Source organism: Maniola hyperantus, chromosome 9 (genome assembly GCF_902806685.2).
Source record: "Maniola hyperantus chromosome 9, iAphHyp1.2, whole genome shotgun sequence".
Lineage (NCBI taxonomy): Eukaryota > Metazoa > Arthropoda > Insecta > Lepidoptera > Nymphalidae > Maniola > Maniola hyperantus.
In genome coordinates this window covers 7,344,118-7,356,375 of record NC_048544.1, presented here as the reverse complement: position 1 = coordinate 7,356,375, position 12,258 = coordinate 7,344,118, and the positions used below count along the sequence as shown (strand labels likewise).

The 12,258-nt window shown below is 36.2% G+C and overlaps 1 protein-coding gene across 1 annotated transcript in view; it reads left to right on the top strand.

Annotated features, from left to right (window-relative positions):
• LOC117985221 (fatty acid synthase-like) overlaps positions 1–11,533 on the top strand; it is a 36,456-nt gene extending 24,923 nt beyond the window's left edge. The window contains exons 29-39 of the mRNA XM_069501034.1: positions 1,178–1,339; positions 2,383–2,558; positions 3,610–3,759; positions 4,221–4,427; positions 4,626–4,725; positions 4,838–4,988; positions 6,164–6,314; positions 6,837–6,984; positions 7,120–7,296; positions 10,361–10,463; positions 10,941–11,533. Coding sequence (XP_069357135.1) covers positions 1,178–1,339; positions 2,383–2,558; positions 3,610–3,759; positions 4,221–4,427; positions 4,626–4,725; positions 4,838–4,988; positions 6,164–6,314; positions 6,837–6,984; positions 7,120–7,296; positions 10,361–10,463; positions 10,941–11,518 — 2,103 coding nt within the window. The 3' untranslated portion in view covers positions 11,519–11,533. The remainder of the gene's footprint in view (positions 1–1,177; positions 1,340–2,382; positions 2,559–3,609; positions 3,760–4,220; positions 4,428–4,625; positions 4,726–4,837; positions 4,989–6,163; positions 6,315–6,836; positions 6,985–7,119; positions 7,297–10,360; positions 10,464–10,940) is intronic.
• Positions 11,534–12,258: the final 725 nt, after the last annotated feature.

The following is a 12,258-nucleotide window of genomic DNA, read 5'->3' as shown; positions in this document are numbered from 1 at the left end:
GCTGATCGCATATAGATAGACATGACATGATTAAAGGACAAACCAATAAATAAACACACTTTCGTATTTATGACACGTGTAAGTAGTGCTGTTCATTCTTGTCCTAAGATTTTAGTGATGCACAGAAAAATGAAGTAATGAATTTCAAGCTTGTACTTTCCTACTAACGGGACCACTACCTGTAATGCGAAAGTGTGTTTTTGTTGGTTTGTCCTTGAATCACGCCGCCACAGATCAACGTGATTTTATGCATGGATATAGTTAAAGACCTGAAAAGAGACATATATTTTACTTTTATCCCGGAAAATCGAAGAGTTTTCAAGGGATTTTTAAAAACCTAAATCCACGCGGACGAAATCGCGGGGTGAAATTGCACTTGTCCGTCTGTCTGTCTGTCAAAGCCTTATAACTCCTGAACTATTACTTCAGGAGACCGACCAGTTTTGGGCCCAGTCTTGTTACAGAAAAAAAAATTGAAGAAAATCCTTAATTCTATGATAAACCAAAATTACAATAAAGAATTTGAATTTATAGTTGCTACATATAGAAAAATATTTACGGAAATGTCTGTGTTTTTGTCGAGATTATTGCTATAATTGTATAGTGGGATAGTGTACAATAGAATTTGGTATGATTATTTGTTGGATTATTTTATGTACTTAAAGGAAACCAATCTAAACAGTTCACTAGTCATCTTATTATTATTTCTGGGCCCAACGATGTAAGGGAGATAGATGGTCGGTTTCTTTTAAACATATCTAATGATGGCCTTCAGCCAAATATTGCAAAGAAATATATAAAAAGCTTTATTTCAAGGGGGCTCCCATACGAAATGGGGGCTTTAAAGTGGAGATTGAATTCGACGCTCTAAGTCAAAAACGAACATATTAGAAACTGAAACTTGTTTATAATTTCACTTATATCCTGTACTTGAACAACAAATACTAAAATTAGATAAATATTAAAAAGAAACGAAATTACATAATTTTTAATAGGCAACATAACTTCACAATAATGTTAATCACGCTATCAACATTGTTGTGAAGTGATTGTAAAACACTTTTGCATCTAATGTTAAAAGTTACATATAGTTAAAACTATCTAGGAGTTATGGGATACCGCGAGGTCTTATTAGTTCGAAGCGAACCACTATTTGTTTTGATCTTACCACTTACAGTCTTCACTATATTGCTGCACAGCGTTTGGATTCGTTGTTGACACAGGAGTAACAATGGCTAATGAAGACAACTTTGAGATGCATTGCTTAGATAAAGCTGTGTCTTATAGTACACTGCGGTTTTCCACGTTATTCGAACCTCAAAACGCAATGGATTTAAATGTAAGTATTTTCCGTAAGAAATGAATCTTCACGCGCCATTTTAACTCTATGGCTCAACTGTCATGTAAAAAGTACAGTAGGGCGATTGTCTAAAACCTGCATCAATCATTATTACAATCTCAATTGTTGTGATTGGCTGAATTTGTGCCATTCTTGTTGCAACAATGCATTGTAGCCAATAGTGAGCGAGCATTAACCAATCAGAGATGATTGCTATCGTGACATTGTAGCTGTCAAACAACCGCGGTAGGGCCACGGTTCACCTTTAAAATAAGGACTAAAATTGTGCTTTTGACATGAAATTTGTCAAAAAACACAAAATGGCGCGTGAGGATCAATTTTTTGATTATTATTACCATGTTATACGTCTTGCTTTAAAACTTTAACAGCTGGACCATATTTGTACATTAATGTATTATGAAAATTTGAATCAGAAGACCATAACGTGGTATATTATCGATAAAGAACTTAAGACAATATTTTTTTTCAATTTTTGACAATCTACTAAATGGGATTGAACGGATTGAACGTAACTCGACAGTTGACACATGTATAGCTAATACTCCGGGTTTACATTTAGGATAGTTTTTAGGGTTCCGTACCTCAAAAGGAAAAAGGAACTCTTACAGGACCACTTCGTTATCTGTCTGTACGTCTGTCTAACTGTTTTTTTGTCAAGAAACCTATAGGTTACTTCCCGTTGACCTATAATAATGAAATTTGGCAGGTAGGTAGGTCTTATAGCACACGTAAGGGAAACAATCCGAGAACTGAATTTGTGGTTACATCTCAAAAAAAATGTGTGCATGAACAAAATAATTAGTATTTTCAACTTTCAAAGTAAGATTACTATACCAAAAGGGGTATCATATGAAAGGGCTTCACCTGTACATTCTAAAACAAATTTTTATTTATTTTTACCATATTAACTAATACTTAGTTTTTGATTCATTATAATGAAGTAAAAAATTCTGTCCCCTCCATGCGCTCTAAACCCCTTTTTGAGCATTAATTAACTAATATACCGATTTTAAAATAATCAGAAGCTGCAAGTAATGGTGAGCGAAGGAATCGCGCGTGGCTACGTTCGACCACTTACCCGCGTGGTGTACCCGGCTGGGGAGGCGACACGCGCGCTGCGACTGCAAGCGGGCAGCAAGCATTACGGCAGAGTGCTGCTTCACCTGCAAGATAATACGTTGTGCTGCACCGACACTAAGTATGCACTATTCACAAATTTTGTATTACCTTCGACTGTAATTTCATGCGCCCGCCGCGTGCATAAACATCATTTAAAATCAGTTGGCATAAATCTTCATATTATGAAATCATTTTAAATGAAGAATAAACTGCTTCATATAAAATGTTCGTGACGTTTTGAATCCGTGCCTCGTCCGCGCCTCATACGTGGCACGGCTCGTGCCCACCACGTGTCGGCATAAATCATCCCTTGATGTGCATCTATTTAGGTATTTAATGATGATAGAGATTATAATATAATATGCTAGATACGCTCATTTGATAATGATCGAACGAATGTTAAACTAATCGAGAACAGTATTATTAGTTGTTCCTTAATATTATGATCCCATTGATATAATGGATGGCAGCAATTTCATCAAGTTTAGGTTAATTTGATATGTTTTAGGAAGTCCTAATTGGCAACATAATATATACAGAATGAAACCAAAACGCTGGAAAAAACGAAGACAGGTGATAGTACTGATGACTACTGATATGACACCACAAAAAAAAACGCGAAAAAAATATTAAAAAATCCTATAATTTTGTAAAAGTTTACGATATATTGCAATTGCAGATGTTTACCTGACTGACGCTAGAGGACAACGAACGTTGCGTAAGTAGTTGCGGAGACAGTGCCGCATCGTAGGCAGGGCATTGACCCGAATTTTGTCCGCTATACATTGCGGGTTTGAAAAATACTAAATCAGAAAAACTAAAATATGAGGAAAATGGTTATTGATATTGGATTGTGTTTAGGTAGTATAACAATAAAGCAAAGTTTTTTCCAGCGTTCTAGTTACACCCTGTATATATCCATTTACAATCCGGGTATCACAAATAAAACAAGAGTGAATAGGCATCTTCTGGGTAAACGCGTCCCATCTTAGGCCACATCATCACTTTCCATCAGGTGAGATTATGATCAAGCGTTTGCCTATCCTGAATTTAAAAAACTCGTATTTCCGGAATTTTAACAATGTCCTAATTAAGTCTAAATTACGTTGAGTTGAATTTGTGTGTTTCAGAATAAACTGCTCTGCTAATAGATTGCAGCTTCTGTTGTTAGACAATGAGGTTTTGGGAATGCGATTGGCCGATAGGCTGATAAGCCGCGGCGCTGAAAAACTTGTAGTGCATTGTCTCAGTAAGACTAACAGCATATTGTATAAACTGAGGTAAAGTTATTATAATATTACTATCCTATCCTATCCTAATATTACATTCCGAGCTAGGCAGCAATGTCGCGGCATCAATGTAGCTGAACATTGCTGCCTAGCTCGGAATGTAATGTCATATTTATAAGCTTATAGAGATGGTATGGGGACCTGCTGCGGGGCGATTGTCTAAAACCTGCATCAATCATTATTACAATCTCAATTGTTCTAATTGGCTGAATTTGTGCGATTCTTGTTGCAACAATGCATTGTGGCCAATAGTGAGCGAGCATTAACCAATCAGAGATGATTGCGATCGTGACATTGTAGCTGTCAAACAACCGCGGTAGGGCCACAGTAGTGCCGCGACAGCACTGTGACAGCTGGTGACAGCACTGTTGCGGCAGCACTGTTGCGTGCAGCGTGGTTCGGAATCATACCTCTAAGCATGGATTTTAATTTAATGGATGGTTTATTTTCAGGACCTGGGAGAAACAAGGCGTTCAATGTGCAGTGTCATACGGAAATGTTTGGAGTAAAAACATTTTTGACTTATTAATTAATAATAAGAGCATTGACGAAGTTGAAGGAATATATTGCGTTTTAAATTCGAATGTACGAAATGAAAATGTTCTACAAAGCTTGGAAATTTTGAATTCTACGATTCGAACATCGAATACAGCTCTAAGGTATTTATAGTCCAGTCAAAATGCTTACAATAATTCTCATGGAGCTAAAAATAGGTACAAAATCGGGAACACCATTATAAATGAATTGTGAAAAGTCCCCATCGATCCCACTGGAAATTGACTAGCCTATTAATTAATCGTGTTTTGACTGCTTTGTTAGTCTTTTGACTTTTCTGATAATAGTAATTTTATGTGCAGGTATTTCGCAGTAATTGATATTAGAAAAGATGTTGAGCGAATAAACCTCACAAAACCTCATGAAGTTTTTACGATTATCAAATTACCATCACTGAAAGAAGTAAGTAGAAAAGACTGACCTGCAATTTATAATATTTAACTTAAGGTCAGGTTTTATAGTGAAGTTTTCTGTACATCTATTATTTACTCATATTTTTTATTATTTGAAACAGATTAAAAACAAATTTGATAAAGGCTTTATTTCAATAAATAATGCGGTTGATGCTATTGAAAAAGCGGTATCCTCTCAGCACCGCTTTGTTGAAGTGCATGTTACACCAAATACTAGTTGCAACTTATTACAACAAGTGGCTGATTTAGCAGGTAAATTATAGTAGGTACCTACTTACCTTTCCATTTTTCCTATTATTAACATTTATTCATTTATTTATATTTATATGTCGGCAGAGAGCACTAGGATCATCTTATTTCCTTCTATTGGGCGTTTATCTATAGGGTTATTATGTTGGCTTAATAGGAACGCGGGATGCGATTCTATACAAGTACACAAGTCGTTTCTCTTACCATCTTCAAACCATATTGTTTTTCTTACGTCTCCTTGGTTTTTTTTTTAATTCAGATACAAGTTAGCCCTTGACTGCAATCTCACCTGATGGTAAGTGATGATGCAGTCTAAGATGATAGCGGGCTAACCTGGAAGGGGTATGGCAGTTTTTATTAAACCCATAGCCCTTTGGTTTCTACACGGCATCGTACCGGAACGCTAAATCGCTCGGAGGCACGGCTTTGCCGGTAGGGTGGTAACTAGCCACGGCCGAAGCCTCCCACCAGACCAGACCTGAAATTTAGAAATTATAAAATTCCAAACCCCTGCCAGGAATCGAACCCTGGACCCAGATTGGTAACCCAGATTGTGTCATAATGCGCAAACTCGATCAACGTCACTAGACAACGTCCCGATTACTGCCGAGTATCTCCGACACGCCTGTCCTTAGCAGCACACGCCCTCGTGTGAAGTACATCCAAAGAATTTGTATGTACTACTACGTGTACATCAGCTGCAGTTACTCTGAGAAGAAATAAAACAACCAAAGAGTAGCTATTTAAACACTTACCAACGAGTACTTGATTCCTCGGCCAATTCTGACCTCAACTTCATAAAGAAAATCTAAGAATCATTAAAATCATTATCGTCAGTTATCTCAATCGATCTGTAACCTATAATCGCCCTTAGGTACGTAAATACTAAATATGCCATTGATTGACATGACATAAATTCTAAAAGGCATAGATCTGTGGCATAGATAGTATTTTTGCTCTTTCGTGGCGACCTATGTGAAATATTCAAGTTAGTATTCAAGAGACATCTATGAAAATTTTTGTTTTATCGTACTTATAAAATGTCGAAAAAATAAGACTGTAGTACGGAACCCTCGATGCGCAAGTCTGACTCGCACTTGGCCCGTTTTTTAATTGTTCAAAATTACTTCTAATTTGTCTCGTATAGATATAATACTACTAACAGATTTTTTTATTAGATATAGAAATACCGCATGATGTTTCACAAGAAGTAACACTGAAAGACTTGGGAATGAATGTTGCAAAATCACATATTATTCGGACTAATTTGTGTGAAGAGTACAATGTATTACTGGACGAGAATATAATAGCATTATTAACTATCAAAAAGTGAGTAATAATTGAATTTTAGCGTTTAAACTACCGTGAGTGATTTCCATTATAAATACTATCTGTCCCGGCTTACTCACGTGTGTAGTCGACGTTAGCCCGACTAGTTTCGAACCCATCCGGGGTCCTTTTTCAAGCTAACGTCGACTACACACGTGAGTAAGCCGGGACAGATAGTATTTATAATAATTGAATGAATATATTTATTAATTTTTACAGATATAATTAATAAAGTGGTACGTTCAGTTTAATAATTATTGATTGATTTTTATAAGATTCTAAAAATACGTATACCTACCCTATAATAACGTTTCTCATTCTGAGGGGAGACCCGTGCTTAGTAGTTGATCATGATGATGATAATACCTTATGTAGATGTTATATGTTATCATGGAATAGATAATATTAAAGAAAATGTTGCCATTTAATAATGAACAATATGGTCTCATGGATCTTCAATAGATACTTGATCAAAACTTATGAAATTATATAGATTAATCGTAGCATCCAAAAATCTTACAGAATACGAGAGTTAGAAGATGGAGTGTTAAGGAAAGATTTAGCTGAAACAAAAGACTTAAAAACTTTCTTCTCATACGTTGAACAAGATACCATCCTAGCTACCACGGACATAGTAATATTGCCAACCTTAACTATAAGTGCTGATTTGGTAAGCAATTTTATTGATGCTGTGTTTATTGATTACAGCCACAATTAAAATTATGACAACTGTCTTTTATTTCATGTATAATAGCTATGTAAAGGTATCAATTAATGACAGACAAAAATGAAATAAATGTTGCAGAGAGGCGATGAATACAACGTTGGACCTACGTTCCTGTGTATAGTACCGGGTGTCGAAGGATTACACATGCGATTCCGTAAACTTAGTGAGCGGCTCAAGTTACCCGCACTCGTACTGCAGCCAGGCGTCGACAATCCAAATGAGACTATTCAAGAAATAGCGCAAAGATACGTTAAGGTCAGTTGCATACTCTTTCGTGAGTTTTGAGGATATTGATATCACTCATCTTGTTTTACTATACAACAATTTAGTCATGTTATTTGACGCTGTGTATCAGAAGAAGCAACTCCAGGTCCAGCAGAACAGATGCCTTCGCCTTATCGTAGGAGCTCGGGGATACGTACGTAATAGGCTACTTGACTCATATCTAATTTCGTCCAATAAATGATTATTTATTATAGTATTTTGCTTAAGACAACGAAATATATCAATAACAATTATTAAAAACGCAGGATGGATATATAAATCCAATTTAAAAAATACAGTTTTAATTTTTATTTGAAACGCAGAAAACGCTGTCAGCCATGATGTGACGTCATTAAATATGTAAACAAAGAAATGTCATCCCTATGTCACGCGGGGACTAACGTAGTATCCATATATATAAAATTTAGAGTCCTGACTAACTTATATATCAACGCACAGCCTAAACAGCTGGTCCTAGATACATGAAATTTGGTGGGTGTGTTCTTTGTAGGTAAAGAGAAGGTATCCACTAGGAAAGCATAATTCCACCCCTGAGTGGGTTAAATGGAGGTTTGAAATTTATAAAGTCCACGCGGGCGAAGTCACGTGCATAAGCTAGTTTTTATATATTTCTAAAAACTCATAGTAAACGTAAAAAAATATCGTTTTCTCTTTATAAATTGAATAAGTTATTAAGTAAGACTTACAACAAAGTGATCTTTGCAAAAATAAATTTGGGTTGAAGTCGTTAGTCATATAGGATCCCTTTAAGCAAGTCTTTGCGTGTTACGTATATTTATTTCACTGGGCACTCTAATCCACAACTTTCCTGTGGTCTTTATCGATGCGTTTTTTACTTTCTCGGATGATACAATAATGATAATTACTATATTTTTCATGTAAACTAGTATAGAAGTCATGTTTATTAAACTTTGGGAGGTTATGCTGTTGTTTACAAATGCATGACGTCAGAGCACAGATAATCTATCGGCCAAACATGGCCGACCAGTGTTTTCACCTGTCTAAGAAAAATATATTTTTAAATTAAAGTTTTACGGTTATTAGGGCGCAAAAAAATATATTGTTAATTTTTTTGATATAATAGGACAAATATTAACCATTTAAGACCAACTTAAAAAAAGTGTCAAGTAGCAAGTAGTAGTATTACGTAATTCACAGGCACACCCGGACACCAACCGTGGAGGAGTTCATCCACCATCTCACATGCACTGTGTTCGCTCGCGCAGACATAAATGCCTGTCAACACAGCCACGGTACAGCCCCACTACAAGCGAGACCACCGCAAGGATGTCCCCACTCCTGTGAGCTCCTAAGAGTCCAATAGGAACGGCGCCTCCCAAAGTAGGCATCTCCCAACGTAGGCGACGAAGAGGACGACGCATCGGACATGACACCCCGACTACCGGATACGATACCCCACCCACTGGACACCCAAATCACCAAATTTTACACCAAGCACCAACATAGAGATGAATCCAATAGGCTAGTTGACACTTTTTTTAAGTTGGTCTTAAATGGTTAATATTTGTCCTATTAGATCAAAAAAATTAACACTATATTTTTTTGCGCCCTAAAAACCGTAAAACTTAAATTTAAAAATATATTTTTCTTAGACAGCTGAAAACACTGTCGGCCATGTTTGGCCTATAGATTATCTGTGCTCTGACGTCATCCATTTGTAAACAACAGCATAACCTCCCAAAGTTTAATAAACATGACTTCTATACTAGTTTACATGAAAAATATAGTAAATATCGTTATTGTATCATCCGAGAATGTAAAAACGCATCGATAAAGACCACAGGAAAGTTGTGGATTAGAGTGCCCAGTGAAATAAATATACGTAACACGCGAAGACTTGCTTAAAGGGATCCTATATGACTAACGACTTCAACCCAAATTTATTTTTGCAAAGATCACTTTGTTGTAAGTCTTACTTAATAACTTATTCAATTTATAAAGAGGAAACGATATTTTTTTACGTTTACTATGAGTTTTTAGAAATATATAAAAACTAGCTTATGCTCGTGACTTCGCCCGCGTGGACTGCATAAATTTCAAACCCCCATTAACCCACTCAGGGGTGGAATTTCAAAAAATCTTTTCCTAGTGGATACCTTCTCTTTACCTACAAAGAACACACCCACTAAATTTCATGTATCTAGGACCAGCTGTTTAGATGTTTAGGCTGTGCGTTGATATATAAGTTAGTCAGGACTTTAAATTTTATATATATGGATACTACGTTAGTCCCCGCGTGACATAGGGATGACATTTCTTTGTTTATATATTTAATGACGTCACATCATGGCTGACAGCGTTTTCTGCGTTTCAAATAAAAATAAAAACTGTATTTTTTTAAATTGGATTTATATATCCATCCTGCGTTTTTAATAATTGTTATTGATATATTTCGTTGTCTTAAGCAAAATACTATAATAAATAATCATTTATTGGACGAAAGTAGATATGAGTCAAGTAGCCTATTGCCTCAAAGCCGATGCCAAATAATAGGCGCGGTCTCAGTCCGTTTTGAAAAGGGCTGAAATAAAGTCCAGGAAGCCCAAAGACACTCGTGAGAACAGGCTCGGGCAAGGATCCGACAGACTTCAGTTTATTGTAAGGTTTCTAAGTTTGAATGTAGGAGGTAATCTCTGAAACTACTCATCCAAATTAAGAATTCTTTCACCATTCGAAAGGAGTTCCGTCCTCCAGCTCCGGAAATATTCATCTGATGGTATCGGGTATAATTTGATATATATACCTACGTAATATAAAGCATATGTTGGATGGGCATATAGGCATCGTCAGGTTTTATTGGTGTTATGCCTGAATTGCATAATATAGGAAACTAGGCACCTAGCTAGATAAAGTTGGAAAGTAAAACATTGTCTAAATACAAAACTTCAGCCTTTTCGAGAAATTTCGAGATTTGAATACAAAATATCGTCCTAAGACGCTACAGAAATGCGTGTAAAGTATATATATAGGACGTATGCCAGTTCTTATGATAAGATATTTATTTTTCTTATAGATTCTTCAACACAAGACTCATCAGAAGGGACGATTTTATCTTCTTGGATATGAAAGTGGAGTTTTGGTAGCGCTTGAAATGGCTGCAATTCTTGAAGAGCATGGTGAATTAATTATTTAATTAAAATGTATTTGATTATATTGATAATTAAATTTATAACATAGCTCAACGAATCACAAAGTTGAAGTGGCAATATAGTTTGTAAAAGTATAGTTTGTAAAACCGATAAACGTTGGTAACAGTTCGAAAATATATCAGACATAATCCATACTAATATTATAAATGCAAAAGTGTGTCTGTCTGTCTGGCCTTTCAAGGCCCATCCGTTCAACCGATTTTGACGAAATTTGGTACAGAGATAGCTTGCATCCCTGGGAAGGAGCTAGGCAACTTTATATCCCGGAAAATAAAGAGTTCCCACGGGATTTTTAAAAACTTAAATCCACGCGGACGAAGTCGCGGGCATTGTCTAGTACTTGTATAACTTGGATCAAAAGTCCGTAAATACAGCATGGCATGAATTACATGCGGGAGTTGCTGAAGGCTAAAGGCAAGTAGAGTACAATAAATTCATTTGCAGGTTTAACTGGAACAATATTCTGTCTCGGTGGTTCACCAAAAGATGTTCAAGCTACATTTGAAGAAAAATTAGCTGAGTTTGAAACAGAAGAATCATTGCAAATTGCAGTGATACGGCACATGTTTGCTTTGTTGATCAAAGATGACAACTTGGGAGACCTGGAGTGCGTGCTAAAGAGCAACTGTACTTGGACAGAAAAAATATCTTTGTGTGTGCAAAAATTTCTGGGACGCTTTGACCACTCGATTCAGTATGTACAAGAGTGTATTGAAGCGGCCTACGGGAGAATACTACAAGTACGACGCTATAATTCAGACCCGCGTCTGCTTCGTTCTCTCCTAATATCTATTCGACCATGGTCACCTGCGTCAAACAAAGCTTCCCTACAATATCATTCGCAACAACCAGTTGTGGAGTACGCTCTGGAAACGCCTTTGGCTTTTACAGCACAAGATTTACGTTGTGCTTCAATTGTAAACCGCCACCTAGACAATGATCTACTAAAAGACTTTGCAAACAAAAACTTGTGCGAAACTTACATCAGTTATCCTGATTGTTTTATAATCAAAGATGAGTGAGAATGGCATTGTTAGTTAAAATTAGTAGAAGAATAATATTATTACATTAATTAAGTATATTTTAACATTAAAACAATTCAATATTATGTGACTATGTGATGTAAGGATTTAATAAAAAATGCGGTTTTGGAGTCATTATTATTTTTCCATTTAGTAAAACGACCAGCTGCTCGATAATGACTGCTTTATTCCTGAACTACCTACATGATACAATATTTTATACTAAGTACGTGATTAAGTATACAACAGGAAACATCATCACCTCGAGTCTTAATCCATAGCCCACTAGTGAGAATGAGTCTCCTCTGAGAAGAAGAAGGGTTTAGGCCATTGTCCATCATGATGGCCATGTGGGGATTGGCAGACTTTATACGCCTTTGAGAACATTATGAAGAACTCTCACGCATGTTTATTCACGATGTTTTCCTGCACCGTTAAAGCAATTGATATTTAATTGCTTAAGACCTACATAACTCCGAAAAGTTAGATATAGGGGATGAAAATGTTTTGGCGATGTTGCTCCATAATTCCGTGAAAGTACTTTATTTTGAAAATTGTTGAAGGGAAACTTCTTTAGGAGCGCCTTGACTGTAACTCAGATCTTGTTTAGGACGGAAGTAAAGCATTACCTCCATTCGTATTAAATATGGCCTCCAAATAGAACAGCTGTTTAGAGGCCGCCATCTTTTACCGAGGTGTTTTAAAGAACCAAGTTTATAGTACCATAGATTAAAAGCTCT